Source organism: Chanodichthys erythropterus, chromosome 3, assembly GCF_024489055.1.
Source record: "Chanodichthys erythropterus isolate Z2021 chromosome 3, ASM2448905v1, whole genome shotgun sequence".
In the NCBI taxonomy this organism is placed as follows: domain Eukaryota; kingdom Metazoa; phylum Chordata; class Actinopteri; order Cypriniformes; family Xenocyprididae; genus Chanodichthys; species Chanodichthys erythropterus.
Genome location: NC_090223.1, coordinates 60,166,447 through 60,193,450, shown reverse-complemented (window position 1 = coordinate 60,193,450; position 27,004 = coordinate 60,166,447). Strand labels below are relative to the sequence as shown.

The window sequence follows — 27,004 nt, the reverse complement described above, 5'->3', positions numbered from 1 at the left end:
AATATGGCCATTTGAGATTGAAAAGACCATCATTAATATGGCCATCGGAGTATGAAAAGATTTTAAAACTAGTTTGAAAAGATCATGTACATCTCAGACAGCTAGCTTTAGTGCAATTAACCTGTTAAAAGTATTATGTGGGAACTTCATTCAGGAGATTTTTGGAATTGTTTGTAATTCAATTGTTTATTCAGAGGTGTAAAGTATTTGAGCAAATGTAATATTAGGATATTGGTATATCTGAGAATGTAAAACAATAATGTTGGTGAAACATGTTGGGTTTTTCCGTTTGATCTCTGGATTAGCATGAATGGAACTTTATACTTGTATATTCAAAAGTAATTTCATGCTTACCATATAACAGGAGATGTCTTCATCATCTTGCACTGACTCTGAATCGCTGGAGTCCAGGAAAAGATGAATGCTTTGGTCATCTGCTGTTTCGTCTGGAAAACAACCCATGTAGAAGATACAGTTATGCATTATACTGCAATATACGTATTTCATTATTAATTGTTATTACAATAACCACAACAGTGAAAAGTCTTTACACATAGACGGTACATAACTCCCTCCGGTTGGGTCATGACTGGATAGCAGCAGGCGCTGTATGTTATCTGGCCTAGCCCTTTTGGATTTTTTCTCCCAAACTCCATTTTTGAAATAGCGCTTTCTGTGGTCAAAATACTGTGTATGACAGAGTTCAGTGTCGCAATGTTCACAGAGGCGCCGAGGTCTTTTCTTCAGGCACACCGTGTTTATATCACAGAGCTTTATAGGCACACCATGCTTGTTTACATACGAGCTTGTCTCACATAACAATGACCTCACATGTGATTGGGGGAGCCCGACGAGCCTTCTAGCCCTCGTCCAATCACATGCGAGGTCATGGACATGACGACTCATACAGCAGTACTTGCAAGACGAGCATATAAACAGACATGTTTTTACTCCTGTACTCAGACCTTTTCCTCCATTTCCTGTGTTTTTGCTGCTTTGCTGTTTCGTGATCTACAATGGCTGGATGGCGTCTCCCCTTCAACTCCTCTGCATGGACACGATCAACCACTTTCAGCCAGTCCACAGAACGGCGAGAAGAAACTGCTGAATGCTATCAGTGGGCTGTTTCGTCAGCTTACTCAGTTTGCCGTTTGTTTTTTTGTTTGTTTGTTTGTTTTTGATCTTGTAATTTACAGGAAGCAGTATGCCGTCTTCACAACTCGGAGACAAATTGTAGGCGCTACGAACTGGAGCAAGGGTAAGATTCAAAGAATATGCTTTCATTCTCTTGTATAAGAAAATAGATCCGTTAATAGATACCGATCTTAACCGTACATTTTGTTTTCACAGACTAACCTCGCCTCATAACGAGGCCGTGACCTCATATTTGCTCGGAGCTGTGTCTGCAAGTCCAGATTTACATGATGCTGATAAAGATGACATTGTGCATTAGTAACTTTTACTATTTTCTCCTTTATTGTTTTTATTGTTTTTATTGTTTAAGTTCTTCTACACGTTGTTTTTTATTCATATCACTCTCATTTAATTGTTTTCCAGCTGCCTGTAAGACACTATGAGAGTACACAGGCGCTTCAGGTACAAACATCCAGATCCTGCATCGCAGGCGGAAGCTGTGAAGCGTTCAGCTCGGAGTCGAGCGAAAAGAAAGAGGGTAAGATTTATTAGATTAGATACGTTTTTGGCTTTTTCAGGTGCATTAATGTGTTGAGTCCATATGCAGTGCATCATGCAATACTGATTGTATTTATTGGTTGTTTTTACAGCTGCTAGAAGCAAGACAGTGTCCTAGGAGAATGGACTGAATTCAGACAGAATGCCGTTAGTTACCTACAGCTCCGCAGCGGAAAACAGACATTTCATGGTGCTGTAGGATATTGGTCTTCTCGTAATCTTCCTATTTGTTGTGTGGGCAGATCTCCTACATTTTGTACATGGTTGTGTGTTTGTGTTTGTGCTAATAAAGCTCTTTCTTTGAATAAACAACACGTCCCTGGCAAATTTTCCTTTCCTCAATAAATTCATGTCCTTGATGGTAATAATGCATAAAACAGAGTAAAAATAAAAATGACGGGATTGAGACCATAAGCGTGAACTCGATAATGTTAGAGCGCTAAACAAGAGGCTATAAGGTTTAGAAATGTAATGTTTAGGTTCAAATATACATGTAAAAACAATAATAATAGTAATTTAACGAATGAAAATTAATTAATGTCATTTAGGCTGACTCTTGAAGCGAGTCATTGTATTGACGCCAGAGGAACAGGCACTAGAGGGCGCTTTAGCGTCTGTGTGTATGACGCAAAACACTGGAAATTAAATTTAGCTTTTTTATACATTAAAAAACAAGTTGTATATCATTTATATTATTTTTTACAAAATAATAATCTTGCATAAAGAAAAGTAACTTGTGCCTGCAAATTCTATTCATCAGTGTTAAAATTAAACACGGACACGGACCAATCTTTCAAGTGTTTTTCAATTAAATAGTTTCAAGTAGGCCATTATGTTAAACGCCACAAACCTTTAAGTGCTCAATGTTGGTTCCCTCATTCAGTTTGTTTTTAAACATCTGTACATGCTTTACATGACAAAGAAACATGTCACCCAAAACAGGGGTGCATGTCACATCCCCCCCATGTCACAGTGGTGAGAGTCTGATAGCATCCAGATGAAGGAAGATTTTCTGAAGCACCTCAGAGAACGTTTTCAGTTCCTGAGGATAACTGAGGAGGTTCATTGCATATATGACACCCATTAAGAGTGCACATGCAGAAGTCATGAAGCACTTCAACACCTTCGATCACTATTCCAACACAACTACACTGTAAAATTTTTCCAGGATTTCACAAGATATAACTGTAATATTTCACAGTTAATTACATTATTACCACTTCACAGGCTTTAACTGTGATAATTCACAATATAATACCGTATTTAGACTTTTACTGTGAAAATAATGCAGGCGCGGGGCTTTTACAAGAAACTACTGTGAATGCCGTCTTTTTTGACTTTTTTGAGTGGCAACTGCGGCAGCGTCATCAGAGCTCTCTGATCTACGTGGTCCCATTCGGTGGATTCAGACAGCGGTAAGTGTTTAAATGTCAAACTTTATCAATTTGATGTTTTTTATATGATAGTGCATGTAATTTAAAAGTATGAACCAAATTAGCGTTAGTTGTAGGTTCTGTTGTCATGTTTTTGTAACTTAGCTGGAGCAGACTCGCGTCGACGTTTAAGCGCGCAAATTTGAATGAAAAGACGTTGGTTGTAGTGTTAATTATACCGTATTAAGTTAACTGTGAGATGTCTGATTAGATACACCGTCGAACATTTAACTTTAGCTTTACTTAAAGCTTATATTAGTTACTCTAACAGCGTTCTCTCTTTTACCACAGCTTCTACATTGACCGACGATACATAAAGTTATAAGGTAAGATGTGGCCTTAATGTGGGTATTATGACAGTTATTATCAACTAGATAAATTATGGTGTTTGTGGATTTGGGCAAAGGTGGATTAAATTCATCTAAAATTAGTAACTTTATAATTTTCTTCCCTGCTGTGTGTGTGAAACGGAGCAACCGTTGTCTTTCTGGTCAACAGAAAAATGAAGTGCGCATGTCCATGTATTTTTTATTATTTTTTTTAATCTTGTCTCTGGAATTTTCCACTGCCAAAATAAATGTTTTGCGCGGCAGTTTTCCCGCTGTTAGACCAATGTGCACTTATCTGTGTTTTGCCAGTACATTAATGTTGGTTATAACTAGACAGTCCAAAGTAATTGCAGTGATTTGTATCTGTAGGATATACGTTTGTAATTATTGTCTTTTAATCGTCATCTGGTAATGGTGTTTGTATATTCAACTTAAATACAAACCGTATAGTTTAGTTTCCAGTAGCCTACAGGGTGGTGATGTAGCTTTCTAGCTACACTACACACTGTTCATTTTAAAGTTAAAAACCAGAGTAGTCCTTAATAGATTCTATATTTTCACATTTATCTTTAACTAATGTGTAACTTATATATTGTTCATTACTTTTTATGTGGTTCAGTAGTCTTTAGTAATTTAGGTGTGGGTGATCCAAATACAGTATGTTGGTGTTATAAGGGCAATCTGCTAGCTACATCCAAAATTGCTAGTTTAAAAAAGCCCTGTATTTAGTTTTTCTCAACTGAAGAACACAATGTTCAACTGTAAATTCAGTTTATGTGAGCATGTGTCTGAGACTGTTAGTGAGTTTATTCAGCACTCAAAGCTGCATACCAATGCTCCTAACTTTAAGTACAATTGCGGTGTGCCTGAATGCTCTAGGATGTATCACAAAGCAAATATTTTGACAACTCATATGTATAGAGAGCATAAAGGGCTTGGATCATCTGTGCGACCTTGCAAGCAATTTGAGACTCCCTTAAAATGTGTTGCTCCGTTTTGTACAGTTGCATATGACACCGTAAGCTCCCTCATCAAGCATTTGAAGTCACACATACATGAAGGATTAGAAATCAAATGCCCAGTCAGAGGTTGTGATTGCAGCTTTACAGTTGCATCCACTTTAGCCTCACATTTTTCAAGGAAACACAAAAACCTAGATCACACCTTGTTAGATGTGTCCGATCCTGCTGAGCCTAGTAGTCTGCATAGTCAGCCATGTTCTGATACTTCTGTTGTGGATGATAATGAGCCAGAGGGGCCATTTGCTGTAGATGAAACTCTCTATTTGCAAAACCTTGCCCTTCTGTATCTTAAATTACAAGGAAAGTTATTGCTACCAGCCAGTACCATACAGACAATCATTGAGGACTTTCAAAATGCCCATGAAATTGGCTTATCACATTCCCTTATGATCTTAACTAAGAAACTGAAAGAAATTGGAATCCAAGAGGACACTATAAGCAACATCATTGATGAAATGAACAGGGAAGATCTTCTTAAGATGTGTAACAGGGACATTTTGAGTACAGACCAAAAAAGGAAGGGTTTTTTTAAAACCAGTTTCAACTATGTTGAGCCTGTGCCTTTTCTTTTGGGCAGTGATGAAAATGGTAACGAGTGCTTTTCCCAGTATATTCCCATCCATGAGACGTTAGCTACACTGTTCAAAAGTGAATCTGTAAGAGAACAATATGTCGCCACACATTTGCAACCAGCTACTGAAAATATAATTCAGGATGTGAGAGATGGAGAGGGATTTAAGGGCAATCAGCTGTTGAAAACAGAGCCTTCCTCTGTTGGTGTGATCCTATATCAAGATGAGGTTGTGAATCCACTTGGTTCAGGGAAAAAAAAACACAAGGTTTTAGCTGTTTACATGACCCTGACTGACATTTTGCCTCACAATAGATCCACAATAGATCAAATGCAACTTGTCCTCCTATGTAGGGAGAAAGATTTTAAATACTTTGGCATGAACAAAGTTTTTGAACCATTGATCACTGACCTCAAACTTCTAGAGGAAGAAGGTATTTTGACAAATGATGGCAGAGTAGTAAAAGGAGCTTTACTCGCCATTTCAGGAGACAACCTGGGATCACATTGCATTGGGGGATTTGTCGAAAACTTCAGTCGGGCAAGCCATTTCTGCCGCTACTGTGAGATTGACAGAAATGCATTCATGAATGAACCATACACGTGTGGGACTTCAAGAACTGCACAATCCTATCAAAGTCATTTGCAAGGTTTAGACACCAGTGCTACTGCTACAGTATGCGGCATCAAGATGGACTCTCCTTTTAACCAGCTTAATTATTTTCATGTTTGCCAGCCAGGGCTCCCGCCATGTCTGGGGCATGACTGGTTTGAGGGTATTGTGTCTTATGACCTTGCCTTGTTTGTTGGTCACTTGGTTCAGGAGAAGCACTTTACCTACTTACAATTAAACAGATGTAAAAATCAATTCAAATATCAAGGAAATGATGCCAGCAGCAAACCAGCAGAAATGTCTCCTGGTAGTGAACGCTTAAGTGGACATGCAGTTCAAAACTGGTGCTTTCTGAGGTTGCTACCTCTTTTTGTGGGTGACAGAATTAAAGATCCTTCTGAAAATGAAGTATGGCAACTCATTCTGCAGCTGAGAGAGATTGTGGAGCTTGTTTGTGCACCAACCATTACAACAGGCCAAGTGGCATATCTTAAAGTCCTTACTGAAGAATATATCTTCAGTCGTCAAAGGCTTTTCCCTGCCAGTCCATTAAAACCCAAGCATCACTATCTGTGCCATTACCCAGAGCTGATTCTTCACTTTGGCCCACTTATACGCCTGTGGACGTTACGGTTCGAGAGCAAACACACCTTCTTCAAGCAGTGTGCTAGGAAATTGCACAACTTTAAGAATCTTTGCAAAACTCTTGCAGAAAGACACCAACTATTGCAAGCCTACCTGAGTGCAGGCAGACTCTTTCCTTCAGATGTGCATGTTGATAAGGGTACAGAGTTTTATGTGAGTGATTACAATGACAGGATCAGGGCTTCAGTAGCTGGTCAAAATTTTGAGTCACAGTCTGCAGTAGCTTGCAATGAAGTCACAGTGAAAGGCACAGTATACCGAAAGGGGATGTGTGTTTTGCTTGAGAGTACTGATAGAGAACTTTCTGTGGGAAAGATTAATCTTATCATTGCTCTTAATGAGTCTGTGCAGTTTGTGACTCAGAAACATACTTTTGTGAAGCTGAGCGACATGGGTGTCTATTGTGAATTAGGAGCAGCCCAAGAGGATTATGTTTGCATCGAGCAAAAGGATTTGCTTGACTATTATCCTCTTCCATCATATAAACTATATGATATATCACTAATTGCTCTCCACCATTCTTTTCCAGAGGCAGTTTGAACTAGCACTTGTCAGAGGTAGCCGGAATTGATGTGACGAGTGGAGCAAGCAGGTAGAAATGCACACACAAGAAGTAAACTTATTGGGTGTTCCTTTTAATAACATTTTTTTAAGCTATGGCACAGGTTCTGCTTTACTACCATATGTTCTGTAGTACATGTTCTTATCACAGTGATTAACAAAAAAAAAAAAAACTGATTGTAAAACTGTTCATATTTTAAGCTTGTTTAAGCTTAAAGTCATTCTTTTATAATTCATCACACGGTTAAAATTTATATGCCCAGAGCTGGTGGTTTTTAGGTGTGATAAAAAAAAAATGCTGAAGAAAAAAAGAAAATGATGCCATCCCTGCCTGTATTAGATAAACTATTAAACTATTTCAATAGTATATTTGTCTAAACTGTTAATGGTTTCTTAAATATCCTAGTTCATTACATCCAGATTCAATTCATACATTCCTTTTGTCAATTACTTTAGACAATGTTTTGCTTACTAAATGTGTTTTTCTAAATAGGTGTAAATAGTTTGATTGTATTCCCCAAGTTAGTATATAGTGTATAGTAGTTTATATAGTTAGTTTATAGTGTATAGCAGTGTATATAGTTAGTATATAGTGGAAAGATATCTGTTGTTGAAATGTTGGACAACTTGTACATTTTATTATTTTTTTCCTTATATAGCGCTTTTAACAATGTAGATTGTTTCAAAGCAGCTTTACAGAGATAAGTGTATAATTTAAGGTTACAGAGATTGTTTTGGCTTTATAGCAGTGTTAAGTTATTTTCCGTCTAAAGTTAGTTTTGATTGATCCGCTTCTGTCGCAATGATCATTTGTTATTAAATCAGTGGCCGCTAAGTTTGAGCAGACATACAAACAACAGATATGTAACATGTAACATTAAAGTGTGAGGAAACATAATTTGTTTCTAATCAACATGGAAAATGGACAGTGTGACTGAAAAGTGCAGTAAACTCTTGGAAAACGTTTAGTTTGGTCAGGAATGACTGAGTTATATATAATGATGAGTTATATATAGTTCCACTCTTTTAGGTACAGTCTGTTGCAATAATAAAGCTCAAACATTGTGTATATAACCATAGTAATTTGACAAATGGAATTGTTTGTATGTCTGCTCAAACTCTTTTTTCAGAAAATGGATGAAGTAATGATGAAAGAAGTGGTGCTGTCATTCATACCTGGTCTCTCTGAAGAAACTCTGACTTCACTGCTGTATGGGTTGCAAGAGCTTGGTGTGGAAAGCAAGGAAGACCTTGCTTTGGTTCAAGAAAAAGACATAGAGAAATACCTTCGACCTATTCAGTGTCGAAAGTTACTGAATGGCTTTAAAGGTAACTATATTTTTGATACTTTCCCATTGAAAAGTTGAATAATCTAAAGTTAAATAAAATTGAATAGAATAAAAATAAAGTTAAAACTAATGCATATAATGCATAAAATTAAGAAAAAAAAAACATTTTTGAAGAAAGGCAGCATTACATAAGTGTAAATATAGCATGAATATAGCATCTACTCGGTCGGTCAGTTGGGTTAGAAATCTGCCCAAAGTAAACCATTTCTTGGCCAAAGTTTTTTTTTTAATTTTTTATTATGATTTTGTAAATTCGTACCCGCAGAGCTTCAAACGGCATCCGACCCGTTTTCCAACAGCTGCACTAATTAAAATCCGCACCCGACACGCTTAAAATAGAACCGACACTCGACCCGCAACCGAAATAAAATAAGTTTAGCCAATCACATTATAGACACAATTACAAAAATTTTTATTGACAGGTCATACAGAAGTTATTACACGACAATTAACACAAGGACAAGTTCAGCCGAAGCTATCATAAGGCTGGTACTTGAAGAACATTGCTAACGTTACCATAAAACTGAGTAGCCTTATCACATTTTACCAATCGAACTGACACGGCTACAACACTATATCTGCCACGCAATTTCGTATAACCTACATCTGACCATTTTGGGTTCAAACACGCCTGCACACCACACATCCTGTACTGAACAGTGTTACATTTGAAAAATACTGTTCGATAGAACTGCTTTCTTACCACAGTTATCTGCGTGCTTCCTCGGCGATGAAGTTACACATCTGCGGCTATTCAACACGAAAATGCATGCAGCAAATAAGCCTTTCACAATATTTTCTTCAGATAACTCCAAATTTCTCCCACAACACATGCATGGTGTTTGAGACTCACTGTATGTCATGTCCATGTACTGAACTCTTGTTATTTAACTATGCCAAGATAAATTAAATTTCAAATTCTAGGGCACCTTAAAAAAAAAAAAAAACATGAGCAAAAATAAGAAAATACATTTTTTTTGTCAAAGACTACATCCAGATCGGATTCAGAGCGATAATCAAACACAGATGGTGTACCTTCTCTCTCCCTTTATGTAATAATCTGTTCTCTTGTGTGTAGGACTCGCAATAGTTCAACTGGAACTGGTTCCTGTCACTCCAACCGTTGTCCCCAGCTCCTTAAACACTCCTTCCAACTTCCCATGCACTCAAGACACCATTTCATCTCCATCCTTGCCATTTGGCAGACCATGGCATGTAGCCTTCGAGGTCAACTGGGATAGGATGCCAGCAGCTATTCGAAAGGCACTGACAAATAATACAAGACCATCACCAAGCGATAGAAAAGATATGGTTAGGGCAGTGGTTGATCAGATGTTGGATCATGAGCCTAACCCAAACAGAACAATGTGTCACAACATTGCTCGAAGCATTGTAAGGAGCTATCCGAAATGTTTTGCTGACGTTGCAAAAAATGGAGACATGCTTGGAGATGGTTGTCATTCTTTTCTGCAGCAAATAAAAACTAGGGTGGAATATAAAACCAGGAACAACACACTAGTGAGACGACGCAGAGAGAGGACTCACAGTCAGGTACCAGATGAAGGCAGAGGCATGACTAGAGGCCCTGTAGATCAGTACGGCTGTGTAAGGTGGTGTCCTGTGGAAGTCCCAGTTGGCGAAACTGAGCAATCATTAGATGGCATCAAAAGTCATCTCCTCAACATCTACTCAGAGGAAGGCATGAGTGGTGCTGAGAGAGCTGAACCTCTTATGGAGAAGACCTATATCATCCAGCGACGCTATCTTAATAGTGTACCTGCGCCAGCCATTGCAGTTGTAAAAGAGGAATGGCCTTTTCTCTTTTCACCAAGAGGTATTTTTTCCCTATTCCATCTTGTGAAGCACATGGCTCATTGCATGGGTGGAGTATAGTCTCAATCATCCGAAATGTAAAATGCACATCTCTTTCAAAAACAATCCAAAGCTATAAAAATTCCCTTATTTTACAAGGCAGTATGTATGTAACGGGTTGCGACTATAGCCGCTTTCCGACCAAGTAGTTATAGGAACTTAGTTCTAGGAACTGTCCACTTCTAAACAGTTCTAAGAACTACTCACCCCCAAACTCGGTTTTGCTGTTTGCGTTCGCACTGGCCAAGTGGCCATAGGAACTGGTAGGAGGGGTAAGGGAGTGACGCAAGCACGGTGACTTTTATTTTGACTGCGCGACAGACCTTTATTTTGGCGGCGCTGAGAACGCCAGAGCAAACAATGCTCGCATTCTCTGTGTTTATTAGTTAGCAATCTGTCTAACAGTACTGTTTAGTATCTTATTAGAAAGAACTGTTATAGAAAGTAGACAGTATATGAAAAAAGGTTATTAGCCTATGCCGTGTGGTTGATGTCCAGTGTTGCTAGCTGGGCAGATAAACATAGCCTAATCATGTTTGGTTTGGTCCCCTCAAAGTTGCGTTGGATTTTCTCTTCAGCATAAAGGTTTAGAGACCCATCTATCACTGTTTTTCATGTTTGTATAGTTAGTTTATGGAGTAAATATATAGGCTATAATCTGTGTGTTTACATTCTAGCTGTTTTAAAAATGGCGGGTGCTGGTGTTCCGCATGCGTCCGGTCAATCAACGTACACTAACGTCACGGATAGTTCCTATAGTGCTGGTTTAGACCCTACTCTGAAGTAGGGCCTAAATTAGTTCCTACAAATGGAGTTCCTAGAACTAAAATCGTTCCTTGTTCCTGCGGTGCGAACACGCCGACATCCGGGTACTTTAGCCAATAGTTCTAAGAACTGTGAAAAGGTTCCTCCAGTCGGAAAGCGGCTAAACACAGGTCTTTCTTCAGGGTTATTGTCCACAATATCTTTCTTTTGTTTTGTTACAATAATGAGTTAAAGGGGTCATGTTATGTAAAATTCACTGTTATAAGTTGTTTGAACAGCAGAGTGAGAACAATGAGCCTATACTGGCAAAAATCCACTCGCTCGTTTTTGAGGCCATATTCCATCCATGCAACACACACAATGTACCTGAAGCATCCAAAGAGCACCTGTTTATAACTACAACAAAGATTCAGCAGCACTTCTACTCCATTATCTTCAGGTATATGTTCCCACTTTACTCTTCTGACCGATGTCTCCATCCTCGTGAAGTTTCGAGAGGCCCTGGAGAACAAATTCAACACCATTCTGAAGTTCTGCCAAGAAGTCAACTGTCATCAAGGCGTGAAAGATGTTTTGGCTTGTTTTGAACCGGAGGCTTCAGACAAGGCTACATGCATTCTTCTCCTTCTGATGGCGTACTTCAAAGAGCCCAAGGATGCTATTGTGCTTGATGTTGATGTAAGTATATTTTCACTCTCACATTAACATAAGCATTAGGCCTATTGTTTTTTGTAAATGGTAATAGGACTATACTTATATTGCATCTTTCTAGTTTTCTGACCACAAAAAGTTATTCACTCTACACTTCACCATTCATACAGGTGCAAACCGCTCATCAGTCCAAAGAAACCAGTCACATTGTCATGATCACATTCTAAACTTTACCAAATGTGTACTGCCTAATCTAAGATAAATCAATGGGGGCCAAGGGAAGATTTGTTCACAAATATAGCTACTATAGGTACAGATTATTAACAGTTGAATCTTATTCTACTGTTATTTTTGCAGCCTTGTGCCACAGCCACTGATGTAGAAGGGACTGTGATGCTACCAAGCACCCCTCGCTTGATTGTTCAAGGTAATGTTGATGTCTTCCTCATTTTGAATGTATTCTGTCAAGTCATCCACAGATTTGTTGTGAGCAGTTTCATGTAGTAACTATTTTCTTTCAACCGATAGTTCTTTCATGAAACTGCTCACAATAAGGTCTGGATTATCTTAAGTAAACCAGGTCATGATTTCTGGAAAAAGACATTGCTGTTGAGTTTTTCAAAAAAACATTTTTGCACTTTGAGCACCACAAACAAAGTTCCATATAGTCCCTTAATATACAAAAAAATCTGTTAAAAAGATAACCTGAGAGTGAGTAGTCTTCTGAGTATGATGCTCATGTATTAATTTAATTTAAAGGATCTAAATGTAAACAAAAAGTCAACATAAACAATCTGCTATCACTCCCCAATTGAACGACTTGGTCTTAAAAAAGTGTAAATTGCAATTCTCATGGCTTTAAAAAAAAAAAAAAAATCTATTATGAAAAGGACAGATTTTTAATATCCAAAAGAAACTTTTAAGTGATAAGGTATGTGGTGGTGTGAATTATACTGTACACCTGAAACTTTATTTACTTATTTACTGTTCAACATATGGAATGTATTGACATTTTCTTTTAAAGAAATGTAACACACAGTAGTTAGAATATGCCACAACTATTTTTACTCTTAATTAAAAATAAATAAAAAAAATGTATTCCTTTACTGAACAGTTGTCCATGATGAGTGTATCTGGTTTTGTTTCAGGTGACATAATGAAACCAAGGGCATGGATGCTGTCGTTGGAGGGTCAAGTGGTCATGGGATCTCACCTTGACTTTACAACTGGTCTGGCTGCTATTTTTTCCAGCTACTACAATTTTAACTTGAAGTATGCTGAAGATGCTGCTTGTACTCTGGAATTTATCCAAAGGTAATATCTACAGTAATATTGTACTTGAGGGTTTGCTTTTTATTTGTTGGGTTAAACAAGGAATGTTTGGATGTATTGTGTTTTGCAATCCGCTCAGGACCACAGCAGCCAAACGGTGATGACCCCCCTTTCTCCCCCTCAAACAAGTGGTGTGTTGCAGACTTAGGCCCCGTCCACACTAGTGCGTTTTCGTTTAAAAACGGAGACCTTTTGCTACGTTTGCACCTCCCGTCCACACTAAAACGGCAAAAACGGAGACCCAAAATGGAGAAGTTTAGAAACGCTGCCGACCCGTTTTTCGTTTTGAATCTCCGGAGGGCGTTTTAGTGTGGACGGGTCAAAACGAAGGACTTTAGAAACGATGGCGTAGTAGAGGCTCACGCTCGGCTCTATGATTGGGTGTCGTCAGTCATGGCGTATATCTTTGCTAGCAGCTGTTGTGCAAGTAAATTCTGCATTTTACAATGCTATAACTGCTTACATGCGCCAGAGGCAAGCTATCATTTCAGCGATCTGTGACAATTCCTGTGTGCAGCGGCGGTACTGACCGCACATGGAGTGGCGGTTTTGGGTTAACCCGGGAAGAACCAGCGCATGGTGGGATAATTTTATCTAATTTTATTTTATCTGCTGGGCAATATGGCCAAAATTTCATATCCCAATATAGCTCATTTGATATCCCGAAAACGATATACATGACGATATAACAATTTTTGTGTTAATTCAGTTCATGAATAGTCGATATAAAATTGTAATCTGGAAATGCAGTTTGAAATGATATACAAAACAAATAAAAGGTAGTAGGGACTAAATATTTATTTTATTTATTTGTTTATTTATTGCAGCGTCTGTGTCTGGAGTTTGTTTCGAGCGCTTACGTCACCACTCAACGCTGCTTTTGCTCGTTGACTTTCTCTGTATTATTTTTCGTGGTTCTTGCGCAGGTGATAAAATAAATTAGTATTGTTGGAATCCGTTGTTGGCACTGGGAGCCGGCAAACTTTACAAACAACTGTTGTCTGGTCCACGTCGGTCTTCTTATATCCAAACCACATCCATGCATGCGAGATGCGACAGAAGTCGCCCCTCTTTTAAGTACAAGCTCCTCGGTTTGGGTTGGTTGCCCTTCGCAAAGACCCGCCCTCCTTAGTTACTGTCGCTATGTCCGACAAGCTACGCTGCTCTCACGCCACACCATGTTCTCACGCAGTGAAAAATACATCGCGGAGCAGAGAGGAGACTGACAACACGCTGACAGACAGGACAGACCAGGTTACTTTTCTGTTACTTTTGATATTAAACATATTAAACAAAGTCTCACCTTTCAAATTTGGTCATTTTTTAAAAGAAATTGAAACGATACATACCGTTTTGTGGCTCTTTAATGTGTCTGACAGATCGCTGTAGAGCATCAGTTAAAGCTGCTCGTGAACCGATCATCTCTTCCTTCTAGTTCATTTATAGCATCAAATAAACATGAATGAACAATAAGAAGGAATGTTGTTTTAAACCACGTAAAGGCGTCAGTACATTCCGTTTTTCAATTTCAAATCCTCCCATGTTAATCTGCTATCTCTCCGTTTATATACTGTCTATGATCTCTCCTCACTGCTTTGTCGGACAAAATGGCGGATGGCTGATTATGATTGGTTAGATCGCCTGTCAATCAAGCTCCCTGCGAAGGGTGAATTACCCTGGTCTGAACCGCGTCTACTACTGTCTTCCTCCATGTTTGTTTATGTATTGCTGTGTGCATGGGCATGCCGTGAGGTGCATCTTGACGTAAAATTCTGCTGTAAAACGCCTTATCGTGGCTTAAACGATAGAGCCTTATATAAAACGATAGACATTTTATATCGCCCAGCCCTAATTTTATCAATGAAGTTGTGTTTACAACGGCACGCGTATGCCCAGTGTTGGTGAATGGTCACGTGATCCGCGTTTTCAGTCGTTTTAATGTGGACGGAGATCAATTCTAATACGCAGCTAAAACGCTGGTGTGGACGGAGATCGTATTCGTTTTAATTCTCCGTTTCTAAACGAAAACGCAGTAGTGTGGACGGGGCCTTAATTTGTGTTTCTGTGCTGGAGACCAGACCAGATTAGACCAGAGACAAAGCTTAAAAAAAGTCAGAAACAACTAGAAAACTGGGTGCTTTATTGTGAAAAAGATATAAGAAATGAAATGTTTATCATATCATCTGTGAACGGGTAATAATTCTAGGAGGAAGAGTACAAGTAGAAACAGCCATAGGGAGATGGAGAGGCAACAGGCTCTTACTCCATCCTCTGCAAACGGAACATGTAAATTATGTAAATTGTTGTGTGCGAATGCTTTGCCTAGGTAAATCACACACCTCTACTTTGGTGAAGGTCTATTCTTGACTGTGTTTGTGATGGAAATGTTTTTCAGTTCAGTTCCATGCATTTTTTTTTCTGAATTACAGTACTTACACCTGAATTACACCTTTGTTTAAACTGAGCTAACTTTAGTTTGACTCTGTACTGCAAAAGCAGTGACCCACTGAAGGTGATGACTGGGAACTGACACCTTTTTCATCACACTTGAATTAAACTAACAGGTTTCTTCTGTCTTTTTGTTTGTAGGTGCTTCTTGGGCATCAACCCAGAGACAGGCACAAAATCTAAGCGGCAGAGAGGTCACATGAACCAGCAAGTCTGCACTCTTATCAGGAAGCTCATTGACTTCGAATGGATGTCAATCTAATGTAAGCTGTGTTCCAATTTAAGAACGGACTAATGAAACACAGTATCTGTGTTAAAGGAACACGCTGACTTTTTGTGACTTTATCTTATTCCCCGTATCCCCCAGAGTTCGATAAGTCTATACATACCCTTCTCATCTCCGTGCTTGCCGTAAATCTGTCTGAGGCACCCACCGCTAGCCTAGCTTAGCACAAAGACTGGAGGTAAACGGCTCCAGCTAGCATACTGCTCCCAATAAGTGACAAAATAACGCCAACATTTTCCTATTTACATGTTGTGATTTGTATAGTTACAGTGACTCTAACCATCTTCTAACCGTATACATACTGGGAACTATATTCTCAGAATATACTTGGGGAAGTAGCAGTGCTTCGCCTTCTGAGAATATAGTTCCCAGTATGTATACAGTTAGAAGATGGTTGTCTCATATGACCTTGTTATTTGTACACACTGTGACTATACAAATCACAACATGTAAATAGGAAAATGTTGGCGTTATTTTGTCACTTATTGAGAGCAGTATGCTAGCTGGAGCTGTTTACCTCCAGTCTTTGTGCTAAGCTAGGCTAGCGGTGGGTGCGTCAAACAGAGGCACTCAAGGAGATGAGAAGGGTATGTATGGACTTATCTAACTCTGGGGGATACGGAGAATAAGCTAAAGTCCCAAAAAGTCGGCGTGTTCCTTTAAGCTAGATGTAGTTATGCAGTAAGAAGTTTACTGAAGCTATTAAAGGGTTAGTTCACCCAAAATTGAAAAATCTGTCATTAATTACATCCCCTCATGATGTTCCAAACACAAGAATTTTGTTCTACACAAATTAAGAAAATTTTAAGCAATCTGAGAGCTTTCTGATCCCACCTATAGACTACTATGTTATAACCATTTTCAAGTCCGAGAAAGGTAGTAAAACCATCGTTAAAATAATAATGACTACAGTGGTTCAACCTCAATGTTATGATGCGACGAGAATACTTTTTGTGCGCAATGCAATCACATGCATGATCGAGAACACATCACGTGAAACGCATCGGATACTGGCACAGAAAGGAAAAAAATTGTTGGATCAAGTCGGTATTCTATTTTGTGTTGTTTTGTTTCTGCGCAGTAAAAGTATTCTCGTCACTTCATAACATTAAGGTTTAACCATTGTATACATATGGACTATTTTAACAATCTTTCCTGGCCTTGAAAGTAAAATAATTGCTGTCCATGGAGGATACAGAAAGCTCTCGGATTTCTTAAAATATCTTAATTTGTGTTCCAAAGATTTTTGGGGTGAACTATCCCTTTAATGTGTTCTATAGTGTCTCCTGATTCAATGTAGAGTTTAGATACACTGCAAAATAAATGTGTAAAATTAATTGTTTTTACGTTTATTTGAATTTAACATGCCTTGACGTCTAAAAAACGTCAAATTTACAGTACTTTACAATATTTTTAAGTGTAAATTTACATTACTTGCTACTGTGTTGAATTACTATGCAATTTAGCATGCAATTTTTACTTAAAGGGTTAGTTCACCCAAAAATGAAAATTCTGTCAGTAATTACTCACCCTCATGTTTGTTCATCTTCGGAACACAAATTAAAATATTTTTGATTAAATCTGAGAGCTGTCTCACTCCTCCATAGGCTTCTAAGGGATTGAAACTTGCTGGCCCAGAAAATATATTAAAGACATCATTAATATAGTCCAAGTGACTACAGTGGCTCAATCTTACGTTTACCAAGCAACGAGAATACTTTTTGTGCGCAAAACCCCCCCAAAAATAATGACTTTATTCCACTATTTTTTTTCCTTCTCTCTGGGCCTCGGGTGAATTCATGTAGTATAACAGCGTAGCGCTTCTGTGTAATATGTCACATGCATCACACACATGACCAGCGTCGGCCAATAGTGAGCATACGTGTGACGTATAACACAGAAGCGCTACGCTGTTATACTACAAGAAAAAACTCAAGGCCCACAGAGAAGGAAATGAATTGTGGAATAAAGTTTTTTTTTTTTATACGCACAAAGTATTCTCGTCGCTTTATAAACTTAAGATTGAGCTACTGGAGTCACTTGGACTATATTAAAGATATCTTTAATACATTTTTCTGGGCCAGCAAGTTTCAAACCCTTAGAAGCCGATGGAGGAGTGATCCAGCTCTCAGATTTCATCAAAAATATCTTAATTTGTGCTCTGTAATTACTGACAGAATTTTCATTTTTGGGTGAACTAACCTTTTAACCTCAATCATGTTACTTTCAGTCCTGTTACTCACGTGAAAAATAATAGGACTGGGTAAAAGTAACAGGAGTGATAAGAGTCCTGGTTTGTTGATTTAATATTAATTAAGAGTACTATTCACATAATTTTTTTTAAATAGTTGAAATTACTTAAATTGTAGACATTTTAGGATTAGTGTTACAATGCGAGCACCATACTTACAGGGAGTCAGTCCACCACAGAGTAACTTAAACTTTTTGTCTTTCTTATCTTTTGTATATAGTGGATAGAACCCACACTATGCAGGTGCCAGCTGCGATGGAAGGAGCGAGACACCTGCGACCCTCTCTATTCCCGCCCTTTTTGTCTTTTCTTACATCTCTCTCCCTCACTCTCTCTTCTCTGTCTCCTCCTTTCTCTTTTGACACACGTTCCTGTTACCCAGTGTCAATCCCTGTTGCCCAGTGTTTTATTCATGTAATTAAATTGTATTTTACTTCTAAAAAATAAAAGTTATGTCACTGTTTTTATCAGTTTTGTCTGGTCCTTCATTTATGCTAAATCACAGTAATAGATAGACATTTACAGTTATGTACAATAATTCTACAGCTGCTTACTGCTAAATTACAGTAATAGATAGACTAATTTCACAGTTAAATACATGAATTCTACAGCTGCTTACTGTTAAATTACAGTAATACATAGACACCAACTGTAATTTCACAGTTAAATACATTAATTCTACAGCAGCTTACCGCTAAATCACAGTAATGCGATGTCATAATTACTGTGAAGTCACAGTATACAGCTGTCATTTCACAATAATTTACTGTAAAAATGTTACAGTAACTTACTGTGAAAGTCATGCAATTATTAACCTGCAATTTATTGTAAATTTACAGTCAAATAATTAACAGTGTAGAGTGGTGGTGGCATCACCTCCCTCAGCATTAATGCTGTAGATGCCAAAGACAACGTGTTCAAGGGGCAGCACAGCCATCTGAAAATCACCAGCCAATTACATCATTCCAAAGAGCTCATTTGCATTGCAGTTTTCTCTGTAAATGTCTTAAAATAGTGCTTGATTACTAACTTTTGGTCCAGACTGATTCCTCAAAATTTTGTGCACTCACTGGCCACTTTATTAACCCTTAGGGTCTAACCCAAACAGTGTTTCCTAAAATTAAAAACAATGTTGTCTTTGTCCAAATGACATGAAACTTTGTACAGTGGTTAACAGTGGTGATATCTTATGTTAGTGTAACAGACAACAAAATGTGGTAACACTTTACATGAAGGGGTGTGCATAAGACTGACATGACACCTTCATAATCATGACATGACACGTCATGAATATGAAGGAGGTTTTATGAATGTTTATGACAACTGTCATTAAGTGTCATTCGCTCAGTTATGTCATTTTTAATGCAAAGATGACATTGTTTGATATGTCCGAGTTATGACAACTTGACATAAACCAATACATCATAACCTGTCAGTGTCTTTGTCATGACAACTTGTCATAATTTAGCTTTATGGGTTAACATTGCATTAAACTGTCATGTGGTTGGTTTTGACATGAGGCCATTATAATAGTGTCATAAATATGTATCTTGAGCTCAAGTACAGTGGTACAAATTGAACTTGTCATTAACATGTCATTAAGTGACAATACTCTGACAAATAATTTTATAACAGCGTCATGAATTCTGTCCCTTTTCTAAGCAGGGTCTCATAATGTAACAATATTGAAAAAAATATTTTTTTTTCAGTACAAAAAATACTAAACTTTGACAAAAACTTATTGTTATAATTGTGATTTCATAATATTTAGACATGAATCAAACTGAACAATACGTGAAAAGATTTCTTTCAGTCATTCAAACAGCACATAGTGGAACTCTGCAGCATCTACTGGTAAAAGTGATAGTTTTTTACTTTTAAAACTGCATTTTCCAAAAGATGGGCAAAAATCTTAAACTAAACCAAAACGCCTTTTATAAAGTGAGTTTTACATAAAAAAGCTGTTTTTGTATAAAAACCTATTAAAAAAATATTTTTAATATATTCATATACATTTAAAAAATATGATAAATCCACCAAAAACAAATGTTGAATAAAAACATTAATAAACAGAGTACAAACACTGCTTCATGAAGCATCGGAGCACAGATGAATCAGTGTGTCGAATAATGATTCGGATCGCGTGTCAAACTGCCAACGGCTGAAATCACGTGACTTTGGCGCTCCGAACAGCAGATTCGACACACTGATTCATTTATGCTCCGAATCTTCCTGAAGCAGTGTTTTGAAATTGGCCATCACTATATAAGTCGTTATTTTGTTTTTTTGGCGCTTCAAAAATATTCTCGTTGCTTTATAATATTAATATTGAACCACTGTACTCACATGAACTGATTTAAATATGTTTTTAGTACATTAATGGATCTTGAGAGAGGAAATGTCATTGCTTCCTATGAAGGCCTCACTGAGCCATTGGATTTCAACAAAAATATCTTAATTTGTGTTCTGAAGATTAATGAAGGTCTTACGGGTGTGGAACGGCATGAGGGTAAGTAATAAATGACATCATTTTCATTTTTGGGTGAACTAACCCTTTAAGAATATTTAGATACTGGAATGAGAAATGTGAAATATATCTTATCCTATAATAGATAGAAAAATAAATAAATAAACACCTTTGTTAAAAAAAGTGCACAGTAACAAGAACTAGGACAATACAAAGTAACATTAATGGTCAGCAGTTATTTAGTGTTTGGTCAAGCTCATAAATGGGGTCATATTTGAGCTTGACCACATATAATAATTTCTTTAAGACATGTTAAACTGTGCCCCAAAACGCAAAAAAAGCCTAGAAAAAAAAAACACTGAAGTACCCCTTTAAAATGTCTTAAAAATGCACATATGTACACCAGGTAAATCTAAATTTTCTAGGGGAGCATGCCCCCGTACCCCCAAACAAACTACATTTTCTGACCAGGGTAATTATGAAACCCTACGTACGGGCCCGGATTATATTCTTTCTAATGAAATCTGAGGTAAACGTGTATTTCTACAAATGTGCGCACTTTTGGACTAAAAGTTTGTATGCGTATGCACTCTGATTATAAATACATGGGGCCAAACACAACTGAATGTAAAGGTTTGTGTCTCGTTATTCTATTAATAACTACCGATTGATTGTTACTGATTATTAGTGTCTGTAAATTGTGGTGCAAATATCTAAGCTATCTAATACTTCAAATCTCAAGGTTACATTGGAAGATTTTTTGTAAAAATGTTTCTGTAACAGCTGCCAAAAAATAGCTCCACCGTGGTTTTCAAAAACTTTTCAAAACATCCCTTCTTCTGTTTTTTCAATAATTACAAAAAATATCTGGTATAATAGTTGGATTTCTATGCACTTCTGTGATTGTAGACAATGCATGACTTTTATTTTGGAGTGACGACATGACGTCATAAGACTGCGCCGCGCTCCTGCTGAGATTCTGCTGAAGAAAGGTTTGTTTTAAGAATTTAATCGGTTTTAATCGACAGTTTTGTAGTTAATAGTTTTACCAGCGATGTTAAAATAGTTAATTTACTATCTAATGTAACATTGTGATTCTTTAACTGTAATGAAGGATATTTGTGTGAGTTAAACTCATCAACTGATGAGAAACCGTAAACCTGCGTCACATTTCTCCCTCTATATCATAAATCAGTTTATCATGAGCACGAGTTCAGTCTCTGGAGAGTAATGATGGAGAAGCTGAACTTTTCAACTCCGAGTCAATTGAATCAAATACTTGATTCAATGAATCACGACTCGTGCTGCTCAAACATGAACGAGAACAACAAACACTAACAAACTAATCCCATTTTCATCAAAGAGTAATCGTTTAAATACAATCTATAACTAATTAAATACCAAGTGTAGATCATAAATGCCTGAAATAATAAGTTTATTTAGTTTAGTTTTGAGTGTTTTTTTGTCTAAACAGGTCATTGAAGACCATTAACTATAAGAAGAGAATAATTAAACTTTTTAGAGTTAAAGATGATGATTATTAAAGAGGAGACTGAAGACATAAAGATTGAGTTTAATAAAGAGGAGTTTGAAGAAATACATATTGAAGAAACATTCAGTGTGAAACATGAAGATACTGAGGAACAAACACGTTAGTTTTATTTTCACAGCTGAACTCAGTCATTTGATCATTATTAAAATGTCCAGCTCTACAGAAATAGAGAGAATACAGAAGTATAATCTTACAGAAAAGTGTCCGAATTTACTTGGTCGATTCATCCATTCACTCCTTAAAGTGGACTTACTTTTAGGGTTAGTAATTAAGCATTATTAACTCATTACTATAGTGTAGTGTTTCTCAGCGGGGCGTTTCTGAAAGGGTGGCGTTCAGAAGTTTACACCAAAGATCCAGGCAAGACAAGATTAAACTTGTAATTTCTTTATTATATTCTGTAATCACATTTAGATCATGTATTAACTACGCCGTCACATCTGAACACGAAACGCTGCTCGGATAGTTTCAAGATAGTTAAAAATTAATAATACAATATTAATTTAATTGTTCATTGTTAGAAGATTGTTTCTATTTTACTAATTAAGAACATAAACTAATTTTAATTGTATTTATTATACCACTGATGAATACACAAGGTGTTACCAAGGTATTTAGGCCTATAATTACAACATACTTTCATGAATGTTTTTTTTTTCTTCGGCCTGGGAGGAAGTTGGAAGTTGATTTGTTGTTCCTATATTTATAATAGCATATTTTAACTAGATTTTCAAATAGATAAAGAAAAAAATGGAAAATGTTTTAAATTCTGGCTTTATTAAACTGTTTTAAACATGTAAATAAACATATGTCTCATATGTTTACTTATTTTTAATAATTACTACTATTTATTAATTTATTTTAAGATTTTTACATTTAACAGAACAATCAAACATTTAACATAAAACAAGAATTGCTCAATTTTCAATGTCTACTAGTTTGCCCATTTTAAAATGATTTATTCATTTACATATTTTTTGTTTTAATTAAACTGATTGACATTACTTATTCTTTCAGTTTATATTGTGTCACAACAAATCCTGCATTCCAGTCTTCCATAATAATAGCCTTTGTTACATTTAGTCACTTTTCAGTTCAAAATCAGTCCACACACAGTGAATTCAAAAAAAGATAGTGTTTTTGCCCGCACAGAAGTGGACCTATCATTAAAAATGGTGCCGCTGAACAAGAAAAAATGCAGAAAATATTCTATTGAATACCTTAATAATGGATCTATACCATCTCCTACCAACGCCCAACTCCCAAAGTGTTTACTCTGTGAACAAGTGTTTTCAAACGACGTCATGAAACGTCTTCACGTCTGAAGGAGCACCTTATGAGGATCCACCCAAACAAGGCAGATAAGGACTGTCCATTCTTCCAGGCCTTAAAACACAAACAAGATAAACAAAGAAAACACAATAAACACCATTAAAAAAGTAATTTATTAATTTTGTGCAAAATGCGATTTCCGTTGTGTTATTCTCTCCTGTTTTCTCCCTTTTTTCCAAAAAGCGACAAATGCCAGTCTCCTTTCTCCTTTTGATATATCCCCTCAACCAATCACAGCACACCATTCCATGCACTAAACAGTAATGGCGGCGCTCTGAATACACCCGGCATTCTATTTTTTTCTTATCTGCTTTGTACTTTGTGATCATCAAAAACAGAAAAATGAATAATTTTGATGCCATTGATGAACCTGTGGTGGTTTCTGCGGTGGGGAAGAAACTAAAGCCATCGAAATGTAATAATTTACGTGAGGAGATTAAGAAGATGAGGCACTCGAGTCGGGGGGAGGAAAAATGCCTGCTGTTGCTTGTACCACGACAGCATCAAACTTCTGTCACGGTCCCCAAAACTGAATCATGGACAGTTTTTAAAAGCCATTTTTAATACCAATGTTCTCGGCAAATTTGTTTATTTTAACTGTGCAGTGGCACCAGATGCTCTTTAATCGGTAATGACAAACAAAGATAATTAATAATTAATTTATAACATTAACAAGATAACTAGTTGAATTCATTATGGGAGCGACGGCTGAATGTATTTTTAGTCAAGTGGCTGAATATAAGATTAGTACTGACAAATTTCAGAGGCTGTCATACAGTGGGTATGGAAAGTATTCAGACCCCTTTAAATTTTTCACTCTTTGTTATATTGCAGCCATTTGCTAAAATCATTCATTTCATCATTCATCAAGTTCATTTTTTTACTCATTAATGTACACACAGCACCCCATATTGACAGTAGGGGTGGTTAATCTGTCTGATTTCCCGATTCGATTCGATTACGATTATTGAAGTCCCGATTCGATTACAGTCGATTTTCGATTATTAACGATTCTCGATTAGCGATTATTGATTTTCCATTTCACAACAGTAAACGAAAATACACTACAAAGTGATTGCAGTATTAAAAAAAAAGTCAGCTACTGAATTACTTAACTCTTTCATTGAGTAACAACAACTCAAAGCACTTTCTGTGTCTTGTAGTTATAACTTCAGAATTATTTGTATGTAGCTTATGTTCTGTAGAACACAGAAATGAATACATCACATTGTGTTGTGACTCATCAAGTTGAACTAAACAATAACAAATAAATGAAAGGCTTATTTCCTTTAGGAAGTAGATCAGAACCAACATACTGTAGAAATTGGACAATTTTCTTCTAGAAAGACAATGTGTTCAGGTGGAGGAAGACTGCAGGTTGCAGTCGAAACATGTCAAGGTAAAGAAAAAGTTTCGGTGGTTTAAATCGGCGATTGTGACTTAAAGTCGAGTGCTTTTACTGTAATTTAGGCAAGCGCGCTCATAATAGAAGCGATTGAGAGCGCGGCTCATGGTTGCATAGCAACGACAGACGCCACTGGAGCGAAAGCGCATTGGAAAGGAGAATGCGGCGCGGACGCGATATGTGAATGCCCCTTAGAACGGCGACTTTTTCTTTGCATATCAGACAGGTAGCAACTAGAGAATAAGAATAATTTAGCGGGCCGGATTATGTTTTATTTTTGAGATCAGTTGCGGGCCGGCAGTTTGAGACCACTGATCTAACGTCTTTGCTGCTTACTTGGCGGCCACGGCCAGTGCAGCTGGCATCCAACTTAAAGGTACATTGCTGCCCCCTACAGTACTGGAGTGTGAAACAGATTAGTGGGGGAAAAAAACAGATGATGACTGCGTGCGTGGCGGTGGGTGGTGGGCCGTTCTGTGATTCTCCAGATCACACAGATGGCCAGTCCGCCCCTGGCTGGGTGGATCGGTTGGTTGCTCGTTCCTGGTTCTTCCATTTTACACACCTGCTCTGGCTGCCGTTACACGCGCTTGCTAACTGGAACTGGGCGCGTTCGTGACGTTCAACTCCCGGTATAACATTTTTTACAAAATAAAATAATGCAAAAAAATAAATAAATAAAAAATCTATTTTTGAAAATTTAATAATCGATTCATACTCGTCCATAACATACTCGCGATTAATCAATAATCGATTTTTTTCACCACCCCTAATTGACAGGAAAACAAAGAATTGTTGACATTTTTGCAGATTTATTAAAAAGAAAAACTGAAATATCACATGGTCCTAAGTATTCAGACCCTTTGCTCAGTGTTTAGTAGAAGCACCCTTTTCATCTAATACAGCCATGAGTCTTTTTGGGAAAGATGCAACAAGTTTTTCACACCTGGATTTGGGGATCCTCTGCCATTCCTTCTTGCAGATCCTCTCCAGTTCTGTCAGGTTGGATGGTAAACGTTGGTGGACAGCCATTTTTAGGTCTCTCCAGAGATGCTCAATTGGGTTTAAGTCAGGGCTCTGGCTGGGCCATTCAAGAACAGTCACGGAGTTGGTTGTGAAGCCACTCCTTCGTTATTTTAGCTGTGTGCTTAGGGTCATTGTCTTGTTGGAAGGTAAACCTTCGGCCCAGTCTGAGGTCCTGAGCACTCTGGAGAAGGTTTTCATCCAGGATATCCCTGTACTTGGCCGCATTCATCTTTCCCTCTATTGCAACCAGTCGTCCTGTCCCTGCAGCTGAAAAACACCCCCACAGCATGATGCTGCCACCACCATCCTTCACTGTTGGGACTGTATTGGACGGGTGATGAGCAGTGTCTGGTTTTCTTCACACTTACCGCTTAGAATTAAGGCCAAAAAGTTCTATCTTGGTCTCATCAGACCAGAGAATCTTATTTCTCACCATCTTGGCAAACTCCATGCGGGCTTTCATGTGTCTTGCACTGAGGAGAGGCTTCCGTCGGGCCACTCTGCCATAAAGCCCCGACTGGTGGAGGGCTGCAGTGATGGTTGACTTTCTACAACTTTCTCCCATCTCCCGACTGCATCTCTGGAGCTCAGCCACAGTGATCTTTGGGTTCTTCTTTACCTCTCTCACCAAGGCTCTTCTCCCCCGATAGCTCAGTTTGACGACGGCCAGCTCTAGGAAGGGTTCTGGTCGTCCCAAACGTCTTCCATTTAAGGATTATGGAGGCCACTGTGCTCTTAGGAACCTTAAGTGCAGCAGAAATTTTTTTGTAACCTTGGCCAGATCTGTGCCTTGCCACAATTCTGTCTCTGAGCTATTCAGGCAGTTCCTTTGACCTCATGATTCTCATTTGCTCTGACATGCACTGTGAGCTGTAAGGTCTTATATAGACAGGTGTGTAGCTTTCCTAATCAAGTCCAATCAGTATAATCAAACACAGCTGGACTCAAATGAAGGTGTAGAACTATGTCAAGGATGATCAGAAGAAATGGACAGCACCTGAGGTATATGAGTGTCACAGCAAAGGGTCTGAATACTTAGGACCATGTGATATTTCAGTTTTTCTTTTTGAATAAATCTGCAAAAATATCAACAATTCTGTGTTTTTCTGTCAATATGGGGTGCTGTGTGTACATTAATGAGGAAAAAAAAAACTTAAATGATTTTAGCAAATGGCTGCAATATAACAAAGAGTGAAACATTTACTTTAGCAGTAGTTGAAGGTGAGTGTTTGTTTTTGTGTTAATGTTTTATTAATGTTATATCATCAGAAATAACAGTATTGTCTTTCAATAGAGCAGTTTTATAGGATTTTCTCATACATTGTGACTCCAATAATGTGTAATGTGTAACAGCAAACACTCAGATCTGATCTGAATGTGTTGTTGAATGAGTGTTGATAGT

The 27,004-nt window shown here is 37.6% G+C and overlaps 1 protein-coding gene and 1 pseudogene across 1 annotated transcript; one reads left to right on the top strand and one right to left on the bottom strand.

Moving 5' to 3' along the window:
* Positions 1 to 27,004, bottom strand: part of LOC137005151 (uncharacterized) — a 1,346,463-nt pseudogene that overhangs the window by 939,425 nt on the left and 380,034 nt on the right.
* LOC137006626 (uncharacterized) lies at positions 8,000 to 15,545 on the top strand. Its single transcript, XM_067367544.1, has 6 exons — positions 8,000 to 8,195; positions 9,294 to 10,049; positions 11,292 to 11,530; positions 11,861 to 11,930; positions 12,652 to 12,817; positions 15,425 to 15,545. Exons 1-6 carry the CDS (start codon positions 8,000 to 8,002, stop codon positions 15,543 to 15,545), a joined length of 1,548 nt encoding a protein of 515 aa, XP_067223645.1.

Coding starts and splice junctions, on each gene's coding strand:
- LOC137006626 (XM_067367544.1), top strand. CDS start 8,000: ATGGATGAAGTAATGATGAAAGAAGTGGTGCTGTCATTCATACCTGGT. Junction 8,196..9,293: donor GTTACTGAATGGCTTTAAAG/GTAACTATATTT, acceptor TCTTGTGTGTAG/GACTCGCAATAGTTCAACTG. Junction 11,931..12,651: donor CCCTCGCTTGATTGTTCAAG/GTAATGTTGATG, acceptor GTTTTGTTTCAG/GTGACATAATGAAACCAAGG.